Genomic DNA, 25,752 nt, shown 5'->3' with positions numbered 1-25,752 from the left:
TATATCTATTCTATTAACGGTGTACTTGATGATCAAATTATCGAATACACGACCTCGAGAGCTCTCCGAAAATCAGGATGAAGGTAATTACATAAATATAATATTAGTAACTGGTAAGTGGTAATATTCTCCGGCACATCTAAGTGTAGGGAAGAATCTCTCAAACCTAGCCCTATTTTATTAGGCTTACCCATATTATAGTAAACTTATAATACTTTAATTACTTATTTTTTTATTTTTACGATATTGCGATGAGTTGCAACATCATTCTGATAATTGTTTTATTCCGATCTAGGCGCATCAAATATTGTATAAAATATCGGAAAAAATCTGACAATATCAATGAGATTAATTTCGTAGAATGATGATTTTTTCCGGGTATGTCTTAAAGAGCAATAGTGTTTCATATTGTAGTATTTTTTCAAGATGTAAAAATATATTGTTGATCTCGGAAAAATATAAAAACGAACCCTTTTCTCAGATCTCAGAATTATTCATAGTGTAAGCAGTGTAGTTTCATTTAATGCTTTGTACTCAAAGTTTGTGTTGAAATTGTATACATTATTATAAAAAAAGTAAGAAAAATATTTTATGACAACAAAAAGTATAAAACATGTGATTTATAGCAAACGTTCATAAATTCTATTAAATTGTGTACAATTTTAATAAAAATGATGCCAATATTGTTTATTTAGTTTTCATTCATAATAATATCGTTTATTTTCAAAATAGGATACTTTTCTTCAAAACGTATACAAATTTTTAAAATCTCTTTAATAAGTAAAAACGTCTATCAAAATGTATGTAAAAACTCTTTAAAGAGTTTTCTTTGAAATAAAAAAAAAAGTACGTTAATAAAATTATAATATAAAAAGAGAGCAAAAGCGTACCGCTCTGCTGTACGATAGGTGTCGAGTGGGTCATTGTGATGGATATGTTAAACTTGAACTTAATTAAATAACCTTATAATTAATTTTTCATGTTATGTTTTATTAGGTAAAGTAATTTATTTTACTATTAGCAATAATAGTAGATTGAATTTATTTTTACCAAAAATATTACATTTGAAAATATCATTGTGTGTATAAAATATAATATTATATGTACAAGTTTTATATTCTCATGAATAAAGTTTTTGAATAACTTATATGGAATATTTTATTAAATTATCAAACTTTTTAAACAAGTAAAAAATTTTTTATCAACATTTATAGAAATAAAACTAAAAAAAATCATAATTTTAAATGTGTTTAAAGAGTAGAAATATTTTTAAAATTATATTATTTATAGTAAGATAGTCATTTAAACATTTAATAAAAATTTCAAATATTTATTGTTATTAAATTTTGAATTACAACAATAAAATAAAATCGATTGAAAACTGTTTCGAGAATAAATTCCTGATTATTTTTAAAGGTAGATACTGAGAATATTTAACTTTTCACCACCGAACACTGAAGTATAAATTATATCAAATTTTCAATTCAAATCCTTTCTCAAAGTTGAAAATCAATGTATTTTTTCGACTACTAATCGTATATACAAAAAAAAAACAACACACACAAACTAATGTAAAATGAATACACATCGTTCCACTCAGAATCTAAGGAGAACATATTATATAGAGAAACATGTATGTATCCTAATATGTTTACGTAAATGTTATGTTTCCGTTATTTAATAAATAGAAGGTCGAATCTTAAAATATGATTGAAAACATAATAATAAATTATTGATTATAACAAAATTTAGTGTTAGTGTGTCCATCAGAAAACAATTTGAAGGTGACATTAATTTATGAAATCACCCAACTGCTGTAATTAACTTTTAATTATTGTAAAATAATAAAAAAAATAATATTTTTACTTGTCTTCGTATTACATACGCATTACACAGTACTCGAGAACAATGAATTTACATACAACATAATTGATTCAGGTTTGTTATTTTTATATAATAAAAAGAATACTGACCTTTAAGAACTACCTAAATCAACCAAATCATAAAACCCCAAGTACTTAAGATGAAACATAATAATATTTAATCACTTGACGGTTTTTATGATATTTATATTTCAACGATATGGGATAAAACTATTTTTAAATTGTTATATTATTTTTTTTTTATCATTATTATGACTTAAAAGTAAAAATTGAAAAAAAAAACACGATGGGAGAACATAGATAATATTCTTCTATTTTTTTTCAATTATGTTAGACTTGTTGAAGTCTCGATTAGTGGCGATAAATGATGATTAATATGTTATTATCTTCAAGTTGATTAATAGGTCAATTTACCGTTATATTAAAACGATATCAATCATGTCGAACGTACATTTTTCATGTTAGGTATATGCGTATTTAAGACGGAGATAAAAACGAGTAAAACGTAGGAGAGACTGATAAAATGTTTTTATATTAAAAAAAATAGGAAATGATAAGTGCTTATTTAAGATAAATACGATAGCACTTTTATTTTGATATCAATGCTTTAATACTTTTTACTTGAAAACAAATAAATATATTTTGCAACATACATATATATTATAATAAATTTCAAATCAAAATACCAGTAAACTATGTTATTTTTTATTAAATAAAAAATATATGTTTTCCACATAAAAAACATATTTTTAATTTCTCAAGCATTTTTATTGTAAACAATTAACACAATAATGTATCTGAAAACAGTATTTTTTACAAAAAATTCAAACTTTAAATTCAAATTTTTAAATAGATTGAATTAATAATAGAAAAACGATTTCTACTTTACTTAATAATTATTGAAATAATTCGAGTAATTTTATTTGTGATAATAATTATTATTATTAAAACATTTGTGAATGCTTACCATTGTCTGAAAACAAGAGTGTAGTTGTACAAGGAATGGTGGTTTACTAGACAACGCTAATACACGTTTTTCCACCATGGTGCATTCAACATCATCGTCTTGAATAATTATATCTTTTTTCAAAATTTTTATCGCGTACAATTCATCAGTTCCCTTACGCTCAGCCAACATTACCTAATAGTTAAAAAAAATCAATTAACGATCAACAAGAATTAAAAAAATAACAATTAGATTGCTAATCATTACTTTTCCAAAACTGCCTTTTCCGAGTACTTGTAAAAAATTGAAATCCGACGCTCTGATAACATCTTTTTTCCCCATATTATGAGGAACATCCTTGTCAGGCACCATTGGTTTTCTACTGGTTAATGATGTCTTCTAAATGTGTGAATATAATTTGTAATATATAAAATAATAACAATAATAATAAAAATATTTTAAAACTTTAATAGCAAAATTATATACTTCTAAAGCTCTTACAGAAAAGAACACCAATAAGCAGCTACATTATTTAGGATAAGCAAGAAAAAAACACAAAAGTCATATATTAGCGCCGTCATTTTTTTTTTATATTTTATAATACAAAAATATTCAGAAGTATTGGGAATTTGATTTGAGTTCTGAATAAATATTATTCAAAAATTGTCATTAAATAAATAGAAGTATGATAAATTGTTTTAAAAATAAACATTAAAAACTTTTAAAAATTATTTTAGTATACTTTTTTATTATTTTAATATTATATTACATATTCAACTTATAAATATAAAATGTATAAAAATAATTTTAAAATGCCATTATTATAATTTATTAAATATGAAATTAATATGTAAGTAATTTGATAACAACATTTCAAAATCGATCGTATTTGAACAGATTTTCTTCTCAATATTAAAATTTATTGGTACCAAATTTGAAGCGTATAAAATATCTGCTTACGAGTATTACTGATTAATATTTACGAAGTATTTTTAAGTATTTGTATTTTACATTAGATATTATTAAACTGAACTTGTATTCAACTACCTACTAAAGAACAGAGTATTAAATCCATTTGAACTTATCAGTACTCAGCAAAAAACATATAGAATTTACACTTCTTGATTTACTGTTAAAGAGATTTGAAAAACTTCAGAACTTATTCTCTTAATTTCATTATAAATTAATAAAGAAATTTTTACAAATATTATAACTGTATACAATTAAGATGTATTACAATTATCATAAAAAACCTTTTAAACAAGTAATGATATAGAATGTGTTAACCTAAATTAAATAGTATATAAGATAGAATAAATTCATAACATTCTAGGTTTTTGGTATATTTAAAATAATAATATTGAAATTACTATATCATAGTATATTATATTAGATATTTCTAAGAAATAATATGTTTATACAATATGAAGAACGTTTGGTTTTAAATCGTAGTTTTAAAAATCAAAACACTTTTTATAGAAATATTACAACAGTTACCTTAAATATTCAAAATAACTGTAGTTAATACAGAACATTTTATCAAAATACGGTTTTCAAATTTGGTGTAAGTATTGCAAGTAACTTGATAATACAAGTATAATATGTTTATCTGTTTTATTGTTATCACCAATTAATCAAATTGTGTTACCTTATTACAACATAAAACAGTTTAATAAATTAATTTATTGATAAAAAAATATTCATTTGTTTGTACTGTATAAAATGAAACACAAAAACAAATAATATAGATATATATTTAAACTTGAGTCTTTCATGTCCTTATAATTATGTTTACTCAAATATTCACGTTTAAAACAACTTTTCGATTAAAAATGTTTGTGAAACTAAAACCACATTTAAAATTTAATGAAAAAAAAACACAAGGAGTTTTGATTGACGGTAAAGTGAGTTGATGAATAATTTATTACACAGTTTTCTTCGTAGTTTACTTCTTTCATTTCAATGAAGGTTTAAAACTATTACCAAAAACAAATTTAATGTATTGTTAGTTGGCCTTCTTTTGTTTTCTCCGGTTGGTAAATAATAATAATAGTAATAATAAACAACTAACATAAATGTCTGTATAAAGACAAGAAATTAACAAAATAATATTATCATTTATCTACATTTTTAGTTTTTAATTATAAATAATGGAACATGTATATTATTTATGAATCATAATAATAACAAGTATTATAAAGCGCAGTAACTAAAAGCAATATTTAAATATTCAAGGTATGCTAATTTATTTTACACGAATTAAAAGTATATATATATTTTCAACGATTAAAAATTAAAGTTAAATAACCAATATAGAATGATTACAAAATACTAACTTATTTTATAACTAATTTTTTTAACATGTCTGTATAATTTTTAAAAAATTGAATAGTAATACAACTAAAGATTAATTTTTTTTTTTATCTTTATTTTGTAATACATAGTCATATTTTAAGAAGTACCTATATAGAAGTAAGTGTTACGGCATATGTTTAAATTATAATTTCAACTGTTTTATTAATGAGATTAATATGATTGAAAATTAGTTCAAAATTAAATTATTAATTTACTGGTACTTGATTTATAAGAGTACATACATTAAATTTAACATAATACGTTTAGGATGAGTGATTATTTTTACTTTTTACTAAAAAATATTTACAAGACATAAATATATATATTATATATCTACAAATTTTTCCATTATTCATTATACGAAAACAATAGATACTAATAAGACAAAATAATTAACAAAAATTAGTAACTGTATTGATACTAACGCTACGATTATAGCACAACAAACGGTGTTCTGTAGAGTTCAACTATAAATAATTTTATGCCTAATAATATTATATTGCTAATCGCTTTACAATTAACAAGAAATTATTTTCTAAAATAATATACGGACAACATTTAAAGATTTTTTAATTTAAATTTAATAAACTTATCATCGAAAAATGTTTGGTTTTAATCATTATGTGTAACTCAGTAACTATAATGATATAAGAAGTGCTACTAGGAAAATATTAGGTTATTACTCATAAGTAGATACCGGATTTTTATGTTTTTTATATATTTTTATTGAGAATATGATCCAATTTGATAAACATTCTCGACGATTCATTATGAACTGATATATACATTTTTTTAGCGCATAATAAAGCATATCTCAAGGTTATTAAAGAATATTTTGTGAAAATAATATGTTTCAGGAATATTGGAGTTTATTTAAGTATTTTATAGAAAATGTAATAGTTTATAAAAAAAAGTATATTTTTGACCTCTGTCATTTTCTACGATTAACATAAAATTAGTTTTATTATTGAAAACACGTTATTATTATTGTTTTTTTAATTCATATATCTGAATTTTAGGTATGTAACTATGTGCTACAATCATACAATATATATAATATAATTAAACAATATACACCAGTATATAACCATATTATAGATTAAATAATATGATTGTTCAAATAATTTTTTAAAGATAAGAATTAATTTAACTATCGTATAATTATTATAAACCGTTACTTTTATTTGGTTTTACAGTATTTAATAAATTTTTATGAAAAATAATATTTATGTATATTAAAGATTATTTTAATATATTATAAGAAAAAAAACCTACTATTTTTAAGATTTTAGGCGTATATAAAATCCGGTATCAATTAGAATTAATTATTGAATTTAGAAATAATTGTAAAATTGATTTCCTTCAAATATAAATTTAACATGATATAAATACCTATTTATAGTAATTTCTAATAGAAAACTTGAAGTTAAACTGTGCAGTACACACATGTTATCTGCAGTGAACGGATAAACTTTGATTAAGTTTATGTTTAACTAGGATTTTAATTAAAATACATTTTACAGCCATATAAATATTCTCTAAAATATATACATGCTATTCGCTAATATACAAAATAAAACTACATAGTATTTTATTAAATTTGAAACGAACCAAATTTCGACTTTGCGTTTTTGAGCCCTGTGTTAAGAGAGATATAAATATAAATTAATTAATGTGCAATGCTTACATAAACGTGAATAACATTAGTTATTTGAAGAACACACAAAATTAAATAGAACAAATAAAGATAATTTTCAGTAGCAAAAAAAAAAAGAAGGAAGATAGGAGAAGAAAATAAAAGTACAAAAGTTTCATCATGCTGCTCAAAGTTGAAAGATTTTAGTTCCAAGTTCTGTATAGCATTATCATCAAGAAGAACCAATTATATATGCAATAATCATATTTTGCATGAATGTACTCAAAATTGAACTGCAAACGTTTAAATATAGATACACAACACGCAAAAGTACACGCGCAGATAGAATTAAATGATGAAGGATAAATCAAAATAGTCACATCATATTACTTAAGAGGACCCTTCACGCGCATATATTATCTCCATCTTACAAACGGACAACATAGTACAAACCGTTTTCAACCGTGGTCAAGAACCATAAAAGCTGTAGTGCAAGTATAGCATACAAAATTTCACACAAAAGTGAAAATTTTTATTGTCCAACATCATTTTTATTTTTTTTTGTTTTCAAGTTTGAAAAACACAAAAAAAGAAATAATGGATATTGAAACGATAAGAACTTTATGATATCACTAATAAGTGATTACAAAAAATTTCAAATGATGTTACACAGTCAATATTCTCATTATTATATTATGAAAATTTGGTTGCTAAACTTTGATTACAGCCCGAGTGTTTCTTGTCCGCATGAAACGGTTTCTACTATATTGTACGTTTGTAAGATAGAGACAACACATGTGGGTGAAGCGTCTTCTTAAAAAAAATTACTTATAATTTTCTTACCCGCATTTGATATTTTAGTGCAGCTAGGTCGGCACCCTCTTCGGGCACGGGTACATTATAGAATTCCCCTTCTTCTTGAGTTAATAGTTTGAACCAACCTTCTACTGGCAATTTGATCAATTCCGATATTCCAAACGACAAAGATCCCATGAAATCGTTTCTGGACGTCCTGTCCCAATCCCACACCTCAATCAATAGTCTGCGATCTTTATCTTCAGGCTTCAGCTCACTGCACAAATCAATACCATAGTTTTATCATTGTTGTGACGTTTTCCCCGGAACAATAGAAAGTAAGTTTTGCGATTGAATTTCAAGATCCATAAGTTTCGTATGTCAACTTTGATGTCAAGAAAAGACAGAGTTTATAAATTGATTTGCTTTGCAATCTTTTTGAACTTCCTTAAACACTCATATCTCCTCAATTCTTTATTGTCTCCCAAGGCGTAAACATATATTTTTCAACTTTAAAAATAATATTCAAGTTAAACGTTTAATGAAATAAACAATTATAAACTAAAAAACTAATAAATGATTCATCGTTATTGCACAATAAATTACATTAAAACTATTCCCATTAAAATACATTTTTATCATTAATAAGTTATTATTGACAAACAATAATTTTCATGTAAAGAAAAAAACGAATTAAGTATTTTCCAAAGAAAAAATGTTTACAATCAACATAAACATTATTTTTTTTAAAGTTTTTAAGTGAACTTTATTGATGAGAAACTTACTGTAATAAATATTATAACGTTTTAAATTTGATTCAATACTAAATATCTGCAATGTATGCAAAATAGTTATTCTATATTCCTTAAAATATTTTATAATTTATTTTTCTAAACGATAGACTAAACTATTTTTTTCCAAAACATCACATATATTATATTATTAATTGTTATAATATTATAATTTATTATAAGTTATAAGGCAATAACCTAACAATGTATAATTATATTAATATGTTAAAGCAGGTATAATAGCTTAAAATTAATTTAAATATTTTCAAAATTCTATTTTACATAAAAATTATTAATATACATAAAGACAAAAAGTTTAATTTCCCAAATATAATATTTAGATTTCAAATTGTTCAAAAAAAATTGTCATTTAAAAAAATTGTTTAATTGTTGTAGAAGAACCTTGTATTAAATATTTATGATGTTAACAAAAGCTTCAAACACTCATATAAAAAATTGTGACTATGTATTTTCAATATTTTCAAATTATATCATGTCTAGAAAACGCTAATATAAATATTTGATGAAAATGTCAAGTACCTACCGTTGTTCATTTTTGAATTACAACAAAAAAAAATAAAATCGATTGGAAACTATTTTGTGTAAACGTATTACCATTTTCCGTAATTATTTTTAGTTTTTTTCCGATTATTTTGAAAGGTATATGGGAATATTTAACTTTTGACCTCCCGAAGTACTAACTAGATCCTATTCGCTACCAGAAACCACCCTCAAAGTTTAAAACTGAAGCTTTTTTACTGATCCTAAAGGTGACGTCAGATACAAAAAAAAAACAGACATCATTGTAAAATCAATACATTCATCGCTTTTCTCGGAATCTAAAAAATGTTTGTCGAGTCTTGAGTTTGTATTTCCGCAAAAGGCTATACTAACTTTAAACATTATGCAAGAAATAATATAAAGATTATTTATCTAAAATAACTAATTTTAAATATAACTAAATTAACTTGATACAATAAAAATAAATTTTAAAATATTTAATCACGAACTTGATTTAACCAATGAAATAATTGAAACATGTAATATTTCAATTGCATCTCTGTATTAATGTTTAATTGTTTACTAAAACTAAATCCAACGCTATGTTTTTATTTTTTTTTTTTAAATTATAGTTCGAAGTAATTTTATACACACACACACATGTTCATATATTTATATATATATATATATATATATATATAAGAACGATTAAATAAACGAATAATATTAAAAAAAAAAAATGATTTGTACGATTTTACACGGCTCACGGAGAATCTGATTTTATTAACTAAGTATAATTTATTACGACATTGTATCGACTTTTAATGTATATATTCTAAACTCCAGTCACACATTGATTTTTATTAAAATTTACTTAGACACGAAATTATTTGGCAATTTAAGTTCTTATTAAACTTGTTAATATAAAACCACAAATTTAAATTATTATTATAAAATAATTATTATTCATAAATATATTATTTTCTTACTCTCGAAGCATTAAATAGTAAAGTAAAATATTTAGTAGTCGCGCAGATGTGTATACGTGAAATAAAAAAAGAAAAAAGAAATAATAAAATAATAATAAATAATAATCCTATAGTATTTATGACAGACCAAGAGTGTTTTAAGGACACCATCAATACATCGGAAAAGATGAGCGCGTTATACTGCAGTAATACTTAGTACTACATATTATTATGTTTCAATACGCGCCAAACATCGACGACAATAGAAAAAACCGCAGTGACGTCGTCGGTCGTTCGGATTAAGTGGATTAGATATTTCATGTTCCTGGAAGATGGATACTTAGATTTTTTGTTAACAATGCATTGACGGAAGTTCCGTGTACGACACATTTGTTACCACAATAAAAAGCGCCGTGACGTATGTGTAATAGCCAATAGGATGTGGTACAGCGCCATAATTTGTAGGACGGTTACATGCAAATTGCTTGGACGTTTCTAGTTAAAGAGATAACGTGATTCCACTACCCTATAAGCGTTATGTGCAATAACAACGTACAGGAACGAGCGTCCAGTTTGATTGACACGTGAACACAATTAAGGCATTTTAAAGGTTTCAGAGGTTTATCAAATTCACATCAGTACATCATAATGAAGATATTATTTTGGCATAAAAAAAAAAAAGTAAATAATAATCATAAATTCATAATAATATAATATTCTCATTTTGCAGTGCACGTGTGACGGCTACAAGACAGTGGGAGTGGTCTTTTGAAGAGTTCACACGCCAATGGTTGGACACTCGTTAAGGTTTTGCGGCAAAATTGGTGGGAGTTCCGACAGTCTGTATATCGAACAAAATAAACACTACAGCATTTCACATATACTACAGTATCAATATAATATCGAGCGACCCGAACAGCGTTTTTTGAATTGGAATTTGAGTAAAAATTACATTTTTATTTGTTTTTGTAGACAATATTATGATTCAATAGTAGAAATCGCAACTACACTGAAATAAAAAATAACCAGCTACCGCCGCTGCCAGTAATTTATTTGGCAACTAATTTTTCTTGTAATATAGTGTTATATAATATTATAATATAATATGAAAGAAAAAAGTAAAAAGGAGTTTTTGCTAATAAGATAGCTGTTTAAATAGACAACTTGAATGATTTGTTTTACTCATTGATTTTGGCGAGGTAAATGAAAAGTGGATAGAACCAATAATTTACTAACTTACAAAGATACCGTGTTTAGTTGAGTTCGAGGATGTACAATATGCTATAATGTTACATAATATCCTATTTATCCTAATTATAATTAATAAATATCGATGTTTGAGTTATACATTTTTTTACATTTTGAAATATTATTGTTTGTCACCCAAGATTTAATAGATTGATCAATAAGGTAAGTGAAAATATTAATATATATATATATATTATATACAATTTAAAAACATATTATAAACTTTTTGTTTTTTTTATTTATCCTCGTTAGGATTTCAAACATTTCAAACAGCATATTAAATTTAAGACAGTTTGGGATTCTGTACAATGCAAAGAATAATTATTTTTAACGGTACGTACTTTTTTCTATACATACATCTCTTTGTTTCAATAATTAATGAGCGAGTAATACAGAGAACATTATATTATATGTAATATGAATCACGAAATGAAAATCATAAAAATACGATGAAATTACAAAATTCTACGAAATTCGTTTTTAATAGAAATTTAATTTAAAAACATTGTAAAAAAACTTAACCTTCAATTAAATTATTTAACTAATTATTTTTATTTAAACAGTAAAAATATAATTTGTATCACTTATAAAAAAAAAAATTGAATAATTTCTATGAATAAAACCAAAAAAAAATTATCAATGTAGTTAATAATTTATTTTAACACTTAATTTATTATTTATAACTCAAATTAATGTCTTAACTTTTTGTTTTGTAGCTTTATCTAATTTAACCTTGGGGATAACTAACTTATTAAACTCATGAAAAAAAAATTAATAAACATTATATTAAATTACTGTTTTTTAATAAAATATTTATAACAATTTTTTTTTTCAGAAGTTTCGAACTACAAAAATCGGATCAGTAAGCGGTAAATAATAATTGTTTAAAACAGAACACTAAGTATAAACAATATATCTGGGTAAAAACTTCTCTTCGGTATAAATAATTTTATTTAAATACCTAAATAATACACAAAATGTTAAATTAATTTTTCTATTTAATTTTTATGAAATATAATTTTAGAAAATTGGAGTTAAATATTCATATATATAGTTTATTTTTTAATTCTACGTTATTTCTAGAAATTAAAAATTTTATTTTTGCGTTTTTTATAGAATTGTTAGATAGCCGATTTATGAAGTTAATATATTTAAATATTTTAAAAGTTAAATTACTGATTTTCATTAAATATTCAAATAATTATGTAAATTCTAAGATTAAGCAGAAGGTTGATTTATAATAAGCGGCTATGCACGAAGACTAAGTTGGTGGGACCCTATGTATATTATTATTTATTATATTATATATTATATTAATAATATTTAAAATTATAGATTGTTTAAATGTTTAATACATAATATAGCGATTAACGAAACATGTACTATGTGGTCATCAATCGTAATAAATAAATAGAAAAAAACATATATATAAAATATAACATGTCAATCATAATATACTATATTACTAAAAAATGAAAAAATTTTGGTTAATTTAAATATTATTCATTTAGAATTAAAAATTATTGTTATAATAATAATAATATAATAATAATGATAAACTATATATTTTTTAAAATTATATTATTAGAAAAAATTAAGTGAAATAATGGTAAATTTTTAATCAAAAAATATATTTGTAGTTTTTTAGTTATCTTTATATTCATATTAATATATAGTCTCGAAAAAAAAATTGTACATAGTAAAAGTAAATATAAAATTTCTATTCCAGTAAATAATTACTAAAATTATTTACGACATTAATTACTTAAAAAACACGTCAATTTTTAAACGCATTAACTTATATTTTCTTAATATTTCAATAGTCTATTTCATCTCTGTATAATCAAAAACTTTAAAATATTTACATATACGTACAGAAATTAATTTTCATAACAAGTTTGCACACTTCAACTTTATACCTAGTCCTTTATTGTTTGTTATTTTGATAGGATTATAATAATATACTCGTATATTCACAAATCAAAATCCCCGGAGACTATTCCCAAAACGTATACTCTATACATATACTATTGTATTTTAACCCAAGATATCAAATCTATTTGTTTCCGCGAGTTTCATTCATTTCATCGAACAAACAATATAAACGCTAATAGAATTCCACGAGAACAAATGAAATGAAAATATTTAGTTTGCCTCGGCTTTTTTGGGCGGTTAGGGGGTGGAGGTTTGGGGTAAAATAGAATGATACGATCTAAAATGGAACCCATGGACATCAAACAAATTAATAATACTTCACCACACTCCGAACACAAAAACCCATGTGACATTCTTAATCAATCAACATCGCAGCAGGTATCTTTAAGCCTAATCTCAAACATGGTGGATGGAAGTGTTATTGCAATTTTGAAGCAGGGCAGATTAACTAAAAAATAAATTCTTATCACACTTTTTGTTTATTGAATCAATAAAATCAAAGTGTTGTTTGTAAGAATAATTATATGTATACTGTTGTTTAAAAAAGACATCTTCACAAATCAAAATAACTCGGCGTTAAAATAAAAATAAAATTGTACTCACAACGTAATTGTCTCATTCCATACGGGATTTAACGATGATTTGATTGTCTTGGTTTTCTTCTTTATGTTATCTGTATCCGGTATAAGTTTCAACTTTACATAGGGGTCTGATGACCCGTTAGGATCCATGGGAATGAGATTTTTTCCTTGGCGAACTAAAAACATAAAAGCAAATAATAGTACGTTGTAATAAAATAAATGACACAGAACAAAAATTATTTATAAAAACTAAGAAGGGCATCAGGAGGATGGATTTAGGAGTAGTATTTGGGTAGAAGACCATTAATATTATTACATCCAACTGATGGTCTTATACTTATATTTTCCTTCAGTATCATAAATAAGTCCACATCACACGGACTAAGAATCTTTTTCAAATCAAGAATCGTAATCACGAATTCATTGATCCGTCAGACCACTAGTCTTAAATTTAATTTATTACGCGTCCGCGATTCACTTATAAATAACTATTATAAAATCAATATAACAATGGAGTAAATATAATAATATAAGTGAATTATGTATAACACAATGGGTATGGAAATTAATATTTTAAAACAGCCGAGTCAAGTCGTTGAAAAATATGTATCAAACACAGGCACCACTGCTGCAGTAGATGTCGTTGTTTAGCACGTAAAAAATGTTCGATGAATAGACAACGTTGAATGGTAAAATTTCAATATAACAGTTATACTCATGGTACCCCGAGGCCAACTGTGACAAACGTACAATATAAATAAATAGACCACAAAAAGATAACATCATTATTTTGTTATTAAAAAAAAACCCGATCAAAATAAGAGTACAAAATGACTAATTGATAAATGGACCACATTTTATGCATAATTTATAATATTCAGTGCGATTTTCGTTTATTTATAATATAAATATTATATATAGACAATACAGGTTAAACATTTAATATTTACTGTATAAGGATATACGCTGTTATAATTTTATTATTATTTATTAATAACGTTTAAAACGATTTATCACAAATTTGAAATGGATTATATAATATTCTTGCGTACAATATATATTATGTATTATACATAAGTACTATGGTCCCACAAAGTTTTTAATCCCTAAATTTAAAGAAAAATCACTAATAATCCGCAACCAATAATTATTACACTAATATTTAGTAGGTATGCAATTTACACGACTATCATCATTTGATGTAGAATATACAATTATTTTATTCTAATATTATAATAAAATAAAAAACAGATAATTAAAATGATTTATTAGGTTATTAAATATTTTAAACATTTAAACAAACATGATCCTACACAGCATTACTAATGTTAAAAGTGAACAGTTGCAAGCCCAAATTAAGGGGGGCCATGGCCCTGGATCCACAACGAATATCAAACAATAATGGGCCCCTGGCGAATAGTACGGTTTTTTTTATTATTAAATCAAAAATATTTGGATAAAAAAATAGTAGTAAATATCATATATCAAAAGAAATATGTACAATAATTTATACAAATAACATTTTTATTTTTGTATTTAAAAAAGTAAGAAATAAATTTATAAATATAATTTTTTTTTGTCTGAAATATTTTTATTTGTGAGTTACCAATATTTTGATTATGGTTATGGGCCCCTAGAATTGTTTGGCCCCGGGCCCAAAATTATCTTAATCTGGGCTTGCATAGTTGTATCAAAAATTAAAAATATTTTAAATGACTAATTAACGCGAAAATAGATAGAAATGTATTAAATATATATAGTTTACATAAAAAGAGTATATAATATAATTGTACGATTTCATTGATGTCAATAATCTTATTAATTAAAGATATAATTTTAAATGTAACAGTTTAAATTTCCATAGATTGATAAATAAGTCAATCCTACTTAGATAATTCGTTAAAACAAAAAAAACATAACTGTAATTTATAATTGAAAGCTCTAACAATCGAAAAAATCTTTTACAAAAAAAAAATATGTACCTACCGGTTATCAGTGTTCATTATTCATATTAAAATAAATCTAAGAGATGTTTTTATATTTTTAAATAAAATTAATTTAATTTTTTTTCCCCAACCCTTTTGTCAACATTGTTAACACACCGTCATAATCACGTTCATTGGTATAACAGAACTGAACAATTACTGTCACTCTAACCAGTAAATACCTTATTCACATTTTGGCAGGTACAACAAAAGGGTCTCCTTCAAATATATGGATATAAAGTGGGTGCTAGTAAGAAAAAAAAAGGACATGTCTAAAGAATCCCCATAAGGATTTGCTCGAAACATTAGGCGAAAACCGTGCCAGAAAGTCGTGGTATCGTGAGCCAGCGACCTTTTTTTGCATGACTGTCGAATAGCTTATTGTCGACCACATTCATTAGAGACGAGAAGTCTTAGAAAATTTAAAAAAAAATACTATACTTAGTTTTGTCTACTAATTATTGTAAAATAGTAAACTTATATAATACATAACTAACTAAACGTACTAATAAACAGAACATAATATACAAGAAAAGATTTTAATTTTAATTTAATCTCTGATTATTTCAAATAATTATTTTATTAGATAGCTCCAAACTATTTTTTATCAAAACCTAGTCCTTATTTTTTCTTTAAATTGAATATGTTTATAAAGTTTTAATAACTAACAAATAGGTAATCAAAATAATCTAGAAAATATAAATTATAAGCTATACATCTTATAATAACAATTTGTTCAGTCAGAATACAGATCTCATCGTAATTAAAATGAAAACATTATAAAATTGATTCAACAATAGTTTAAAGAATTTATAAAAATAAAAATTTGTATCTATTAGACAAATGGTTTCGAAGTTTATAAACAAAATGTTGCCACTATTCTTACACATATTAAAAATATTAAGATAACCATATATTTATATAGTATAAACCCTAATAAATAATACAAATGTTATAAATATTATAAAAATATTTTTCTAAAAATGTCGTTGGCTTTGAAATACTAATTTAAAGACATTAAATTATAATTGTAACTTATTGTATTCATTAACTTTATTTAAAATACCAATATTTATGTGTCGTTTATTCTTTAAATTATTTAAATTAATAACATTTTTAATACATTTCTATTAATTCAGCCATAAAACATACCTTATTTTCTTATATTTTAGACATTAATTATGATTAGTTGTGCATTTCAAACTAAAAATATATAAATCAACGAGTTTATCATGTCATACGTATATATACGTTAAATATTTTATAATTTTATAAAACTAACCAATAAAATGTTATATTGTGTGTACATAACGACGGCATGGATATTTGATATTCAAAATAAAAACTGTATAAAGTGTAATCCAATATAAAACGAAAAAGTATACAAGCCATAAGATTCAAGATTTTCGTACACAATTTTATAATTCTGAATAGCTCCTAAAACGGGTCTGCTGTGCTTCACTGTTGACACAATTATGCGATTTACAATGTTAAGCCAAAATATATATTCAACGACATAATAATTAACAAAGATAAATTCATATAACCAATTAGCAAACAGTAGTATTTACTTGAAATCAAATCGAGTTGAAATCAGTCTCAGATTTATAAGTGTCAATTAATTAAACAATTAATAATTCAAACGGGATAGAAAGAAGAAGTTGTTTACGTATTTGTAAGGCTGTTAAAAATTGCACATTTCCATGGAACATAGATGACAATCTATTACTCGGGTCACATTAAATGTAGACAAAACAAAATTGATCCAGTATGTTCATTTTCACTAACACCAAATCCTAAGTAAATATTTATGAACAGATCTAGGATTTTAAATTTCCATTAATTTAATTAACTTTAAGGCTAAAAAATTCAAAATATTAATGTTTTCTAAATGGTTTGATCTTTTTGTAATCATCAATATTTTTGAAAAAATGATCACAATTTTAAATAATGACATAATATTTTTTAAGAAAAAAAGCAATTCTTATCAGCAAAATAGCCATTAAGAATTGCTACATTACATTTTTAAATGGCTTTTTTGAAGAGAGAATGAAATACATGCTACATAGGTAGCGTGCAAGAATTGTCATAAATAATAAAAATAGTATATTTTTTTACAAATGACTCATGTGAATAAACAAATAAAATGTGGAAAAATATTATTATAGAAAATAGTTCATTATTATAGTAATATAAATGCAAAAATAGTATGTCAGTTTACAGTGTTTACACGTATTTTATGAATTAAAAATTAAAAATTGTATTTACAAAAGTTAAATTTATTACTGTAATAAAAAAATAATAATAATTTATTATAATGTATTGGTACATTATAGTATTATACTATTTTAAAACGTTTTATATTTTTAAAATTTTACCAAAAATTTAAGGAAAAAAATAGAAAATATATTTATATGCGATTTTCATTAATATGTATAAATACATACAATCAATTATATAAATATATTATAAATCATTCATCATATTTTATATTTAACAAAAGTTTGATAAGAAAAACTTTTAAAAATAAAATATATTTTCAAATACAATAAATAAATATCTACATAGGTATAATAAATATAAATTATAAGTCTTATGATAACATTTACTTACAGTTGTACTGAGTAAAACCGAATAGTATAATTAATCAATTAAGTAAAATACAATTTTAATTATAAAGCTGTTAAACTTGAAGCAAAATATTATTAAAAGTATAAAAAGTAATGCTACCTTTGTTATAACATATTGGAGTTGCCGATGGTTAAATTTTACATAATATAACATAGTTTAAAATCACTTTTTCATTATGCAACAAATATATAATTCTTAAAAAATATAATTAAGTTAAAATATATATCTAACAATAGGTAAAATCTCTAAAAATAATAAAATACTTTTTTCGGTTATCTATTGTAAAAGTAAGTTTAAAACCCATGTAAAAAATTCTAATAAATTATGATTTTAAATTTTAATTCCAATAATTAATCGATAAATAATTATACTATATTATATTTGTCTCCATATACTTACACAATAATTTAAAAATAAGAATGTATTTATCATGTATGTCTAATAACTTACGTATAAGTAATTAAACCATTACACAAAAAAATTGAATAAATGGAAATCAACGGAAAAATAACAATAACTGATTTTTTACAATTAAAAACAATCTTCATACTCTATTATCTTCAAACATAAATAAAACCTGAAAATCTTATTATTTCCATGTGTGGTTTTTATACCAGAACATGGAAAGTTATTTTAAATATTATTGTTTTTTATAAACGATCAAATTAAAATGTTAATCATATCAAAACGTATTCACAAATAAATAATACTTTATGAAAATATCAAAATTAGAACTAAAACTGAAAAATATAAATTTATAAAGTTAGGTTAAATACCTCTACACTATGCAGTAATTAAATAATTTTAATACATTTTAAAAACATTATTCTATTTATTTTTAATGAAATTCTTATTAAAGTTAAGTAACATATAAATAATAACATAGGCATGAATAAATTAACACCGCTTTTCTGTAACAGTAGATATCGAGTGGTCCACTACAATGAAAGTACTTATTACGTTTGTATTCAATGATAGAATATAATTACTAAAAACGATTTTAAGCGATGGCGGTCTGTCATCCTAACACTAAGTAAATTTCATGATATTATGTTATTTGATATTTTTATTAAAGTTATTTATTTTACTATTAGCATTAGGGTAGGTACATTTAATTTTTTACGAAAACATTGCATTTATTATATTATTTATATTATTAATATTAAGATATTAACTTTTGAGTCATATTATCAGAAAATCGTGGTAATATCTTATAATTAATCTATATATTTTGAAAATTTTCATTTTATATATAATAAATTTTGTTTTATGCCCAATTATTTACATGTTGCTTGATACATTTATATTATTATTCGTGATTTATTACGTTTTATATTAAGTTTTTGTTATTATACATATAATTAATAATGTAATCAACTATAAATATTTAAATATTATATGTAAAGGTACAAAAATTAAAGCTTAGATGATACGGTAATTGATTCTATTTCTCAATATATATACCTTCTATTGTTCGCCTATTCACGACCGTACATAATTGAATAGGTATGTCTATACAATTTGTAAAATGTTTTTATAATATTACTGTCTTTATTAATAATTTTAAAAAAATGAAACAATTTATTAAAAAACGATGTGTTTATTACGTACATATTTTTTTTACGAATAACAAATGGTTGTAGGTTAAAGATCGGCGATTATTTCCACGATAGCATCAAAATTCTGGTCAGATCTCACCCTCAAACCAAAGTACCATGTTCTGCATTTCCTGCAGTGAAAACATAATAATTTAAGAGGAATTTTCAAGTTTGAAATTCCAGCCTAATACAACCTAAGCTACTTCAAGCGAGAAATTTATTCTTGAAACTCATCTATATTTATCTTTAATACCAAAACTATCTCTCAGAATTTATACTTTATTACCACTATTATATCCCTTGTATATACTGTAATTAATTGTTAAACATTTTTATTGATAGGTTATTGGATATTTTAAAATTTAAAACAAAGAAACAGTAAGTTATGTCGAATAATATGATTGTGCTGATAACATTTGTTCGGTATTACAAAAATTGTACATACCCACTTGCTCATCTTTTTATTCTTGTCTCATAAGATTGTTATCTATAGTACCTACTAATTTAGTGTTCAATTACAACTTATTAGTAGCTACAAATTCAAATTAAACAGTTAATTAATTTTATAGTTTAAAAGAAAATTATACTTTTCTGATTAGTCTCTTATAAATTAACAATAAAAGGTGTTCTTCTGAGGTGAACAAGACAAAAATGATTGCTCTATTATATAATATAAGTTAACAACTTTTAAATTACTAATTTGGCCGAAATAAATTATTATTATTAATAATAATAAATTATTTATTATGCATAAATCTGTAATCATAAGCGTAAAATAAATTTAATACATTTTAAGTCAAGAAAAATAACAATATAATATATACATGTTCGTATAGCTGCTCACCTGACATAGTACAATCAAATCGAAAATTGTACTAATATTTTGTAAATCAATAGCAAAAATTTAAATAATTAATTTTTAGAATTTTCAAATCAACATTTTTTTTTTTTTGAGACATTTTACAAATTTTTTTGTCAGTCTCCCAAAATTTTCCAATCAAAATATTTGTATATATTTTTCTGAAATCGAAAAATATGCCGGTGGCGACGACAAATTTAGAACCTTCCTCTGAGATAACAGGGGTTCTTGCAAAATCCAAAGATGCACTAGCACAATGTTCCGGTGCCAACTTAATGGACATGGGAAAGTTGTGTAATTTCCGTAATTTGATAGTTATCCTTATTCTAGTACATACCGGCTAACAGTAATACGTTTATAACACAAAAAATAAATAACTAAGATAAAATGTGTCACTAATTAAGTTATATGGAAAGATATATTTTAAATAAAAAACGTTTATAATTTTACTATACAAATACTTAAATAAAATGTTGAAAATTATACATATTATGAATTGAATGTGCTTTTATAAATGTATTCATCTGGTTTATTCAATCTACATTATTTTAATTAAAAACATTAACTTTACAGACAAACGCAATCGAATGCATTTGTAAACAAGAAAACACAGTCATTAGAAAAGTATTTAAATTAATATGCTTTTTTTCTATCGCACAAAATATATACATATATACAGAGTGAGCCATCGAATTTTACAATTTTTCCATAGTTAATAGAAATTTGGAAAATACAGTTCCATTCACTATATAAAAAATTACAATTATTCTTATTTTCATCTCGAAATGAAAATAAGATATTACTATAATTACCAAGCTAACCTAAGTCTGAACCTGATGAAACGATTTTTCTAACATTAAATTTAAAAAATAATAACTAACAAATAACCTTGTGTATTTAATATATATGTATATATATATTATATAATTATTATATGTATACTGTATATATTAAAACTATTTATATGAATCAAAGGTTACATTTTCGATAAGTATAAATATAAAATATAACATTTGAAAAAAATTATTGCGTTAATATTAACTCCTAAAAAATATTTAATTATTTTCATTTTTAATTAAGAGTAGAATAATACTATGGTTAAAAACTACAGCATATATAACAATCAGATTTAATAGTAATCAAAATTGCAAATTATATATTATAATAAAATTATTATATACCGCTCTCTCATAACTTGAATGTTATAAATTCTGTATTCAGCCTTAAAATAAATATAATATTATTTCCCGTCTCATTAATATATCTACACGATATGTTAGTATATATACTAAAATTATAAAATTAAATTAAGTAAAACATTTTTATAATAATATGGGTTAACCATTATTTTTTAATGTCGCAATTGGTGTATACCTTTTTTTCACCAATGCAATAGCGCTGCACATGAATTACGTCCTGAAATCCCTTTTCCACATGAATTGCATCCTGATGATATTTAACAACTACACGAATTGCGTCCCAACCACATTTAATGACTACACAAATCGCGTCCCAACATAGAAACATTATTTTTTTTTCCATTTTACACAGACTTAGGACTGTCAATAGCAAATTATGACTATCAGTTGGACAAAAATATTGATTTTTGTCGTTGTTATGCAATTAGAAGTAAGTAAAATGGAAATTCGTAGATTTAAATTATAGGAGTGTAATATAATAATCAAAATAAAATAGTCATAAGTACAAAATTAAAAAATTAAAAAACTGATAAAAATAGATCATTATATCAATTTATCATTTTTTAAATATTTCACCTTTCGAGTTACTTTTAAGCATGAGAAATTTTCAATTTTTTTTTTCTAAAAATTTCGATTAAAAATTATTTGCCTAGTCAACATTGTCGAAATCAAGATTCCGCATAAGTTGTTCTTGTGTCTGTATAAAAGTTATAAAAATATATAAACATTACTTTTTTTACGTGCATTTGAAGTACAAATTTCCAATATGTTAAGCTAAGATATGAATATTTAATATAATGTTCTCCATAAGTAAACTTGAACTAAATATCTAAAAAATATACAAACACAATTATTTTTTATATAACGTATATTTGGACGAAATTACATATATTAACGATGAATAACGATATTAATTATTTTTTATAATTCAAACAAATTATTCTTGAGGACATAAAACTTTATGTAGGAATATTATTTATTTTTCATACGCAATGCAATTTTTAAAATATGTAGATATATGATATTATACTATGACCCTATTCACGCTGTCTTACAATATTTACACTAAAGTATTATCAATTCAAAAATGTATAACAATAATATAATAGGGTATAAATATACCTATACATTATTTTAATAATATAATAAATATAATGTTTTCGGAAAAATTAAATCAACCTACGTAATAATAAAAGTAAAATAAATTGAATTAATAATTATATGAAAAATTACATCACAATGTCTCCACTTACAAGTTTTTCATACATAATGATAAATCATTGAATTTAAATTTAACAAATCTATTAGGTGGATCCCACTTGTCTATATATTTTTATTATGGTGAATATTTTAAAGAACTTAATATATGCAATAATAGTTTTAGATTTTTTTAAAATTCAAATGGAACTTAAGATAATATTATTAATACCAAGAAAAATAGATAGACGTAAAAATTAATATTAAAACAGCATTTTTTTTTTTTTACATTTTTATATTTTTAAATACGTATATTCAATTTATGCTAAGAAAACAGAAAAAGTAATCACTTTTACTCTTAAGTTAATATTTAAGGAATATTTTGACATAATCTGTTATCGCAAAAATAATAGTTAAAAAAAAACTTCATAATTATGAAAATGGTTTTGAAAAAAATATAACTTTGTAGTTGACTTTTGTCTCTAATATACTGCAAGGAACAAAGATGACCATTTATAAGAGATATTCTGTTGATTCACATAAACTTTATACAAATAAATAATAATAAACATAAATTAATAATTTAAAACGTAAAAAAAGATGATAATTATATAGGTTATTTAAAAATAACATAGTAAAATGTATTGTAGATTAAAAAAAAAATCGGTCTTCACTACAAATTAATAATATTTTAGCATTTTTGATTTATAAGAATATTGATTATACAGCTCAATTAAAAAATAGAAAATAAATACAAGACAGTGAAAATGATCCCATCAGAATAAACCAAAATGGAAAGTATATTCTGGATTATCAATAATGCTGGTTAATACATAAAGACTAAATGGGAACAGAATACAACTCACAAAGAAAATTACAGTGTAACAAACAAATGTAAAAGTTAAAGAGAATGAAAAAGAGAACGAAAAAAGAAAGAAAATACTTTTTACATTGAAACATAAAAAAATATATGTTCAACAAAATTTACTTCTAATTAAAAAGTTTTAAATCAAATTACTAGATTTTGTTTATGTTTATATGTTAAGCTCAAGGGTAATAAATAGTCTGAGATTTAATCATGTAAAAATGCATAACCAAGAGTCAAGACGGATAAAAATAAAATAAAGGAAATACAATAATTTAAAATTATAATTAAAATAATGGTGTTTTTCACCAATCATTACAAGAATTTTATTTTTTTCGTGAAATATTAATTATTAAATAGTATAAATATAAATATCCTAATATTAAATTAATAATCAATTTTTAAAATAAATGTATAATAAACAAATTTAATTTAATTGTAAAAATGTATGAAAAATGGTCAACCAGGTATACAGGTTATGGAAATAAAACTATAAAAATTAAGGCAGTATGCTTAAAATAATAATAGAATATAAAATACCAAGGAGGCGTGGATATTTGTAAAAAAAATAACCTACATTAATTAAACTTAGAATTCACAAATAAAAGCTGTTATTAAGATGATTCTTACAATTAGAACCTAATTAGAACCTAGAAATGCTTTTTGTATTTTTACAGTTCAATTATGTAAGTCATACCGTATTATAAACAAATAATTTGAGTCCAATAACTCTGAAAATATTAAATTAAATTAATAAGAAATAAAAACCGATGAACAGTAGATACATTTTCAGAATATTAAGCCAACTTAAGGTCGCGAGAAGCGAAAGACAAAATAAAATAAAGGCAAGTAAAATTTTATAACAAGGAAATACGAGATGGAAACAGTATTCAAAAATTATATTAAAAAAATTAAATTTTTAGTTATAGTACACTTAGTACAGTATAGTTATTGAGTTAAATAATAATTGTGAAAATGTGAAATATAATATAAAATAGGTTATACATTATATATATTATATTAACATTAAACCTAAGTAGTAATAGTTGATATGAAAAGTAGTTAGTTTGTAATAATTAATTTATAAATATAAACAATGGTCTACTAAAAGGTTTCCACTATTGAGAAAAAAAAATATTTAAACGTTAAATACAATTTATTTATTTTTATTTTTCTACAATTATTTTTTATAAATAATACATAGTTTTTTTGCATTCTTTAAAAATAACAATGAAATATACTTATAATTTATCAATATTATTCGTTTATATTATATCTTTTGTTCATTAGTCTTATTAAAATATAATTTCTTTTCTTATAAATGTAATTCTTTTTCCTGACTGTTGTTCGATATAAAAACATACAAACACATTTAGACAACATATTAAGTCCTTTAAAATAAACTTTCAATTTAAAACGAATGATTTCATTACAGTTATTGTTTATTGAATATAAACTCTAATAAGTTTGTTTTTCTTTTGTACCACTCTCAATTTCAATCGTTTAAAACATAAAGAGAAACTAATTTTTGTATGTTTTTCGTATATATACTATGTCCATTGTTTCAATAACAAGAATTAAATACATTTTAAAGTTTGTATCGATTTGAGTACACCTACATGTTTTTACGATCTACAATAAAGATTTTATAACTATAATATCGTAAGTGTATTTATTTCGAGATTTTTAAAGTTTTCACTTTTTTGTGGTAGTCATATTGGACATTTTATTCAATAAAAGTTTCACTATGGAACTACCTATTACTAGAAATACTGCATT

The 25,752-nt window shown here is 23.1% G+C and overlaps 1 protein-coding gene across 5 annotated transcripts in view; it reads right to left on the bottom strand.

The window, feature by feature from the left end:
* LOC132922735 (protein kinase C, brain isozyme) overlaps positions 1–25,752 on the bottom strand; it is an 80,953-nt gene that overhangs the window by 7,587 nt on the left and 47,614 nt on the right. For 3 of the 5 annotated variants that reach the window (XM_060986401.1, XM_060986402.1, XM_060986405.1), the window contains 5 exons: positions 13,662–13,815; positions 7,664–7,892; positions 6,796–6,822; positions 3,097–3,228; positions 2,851–3,024 (listed from right to left, as the gene is read on the bottom strand). In XM_060986401.1, coding sequence (XP_060842384.1) covers positions 2,851–3,024; positions 3,097–3,228; positions 6,796–6,822; positions 7,664–7,892; positions 13,662–13,815 — 716 coding nt within the window. The remainder of the gene's footprint in view (positions 1–2,850; positions 3,025–3,096; positions 3,229–6,795; positions 6,823–7,663; positions 7,893–13,661; positions 13,816–25,752) is intronic. The other 2 variants (XM_060986403.1, XM_060986404.1) reach the window with 1 other exon arrangement.

Source organism: Rhopalosiphum padi, chromosome 2 (assembly GCF_020882245.1).
Source record: "Rhopalosiphum padi isolate XX-2018 chromosome 2, ASM2088224v1, whole genome shotgun sequence".
Taxonomy (NCBI): domain Eukaryota; kingdom Metazoa; phylum Arthropoda; class Insecta; order Hemiptera; family Aphididae; genus Rhopalosiphum; species Rhopalosiphum padi.
Note: the sequence above shows the minus strand (reverse complement) of the source record. Positions and strands in the feature narration are given on the sequence as shown.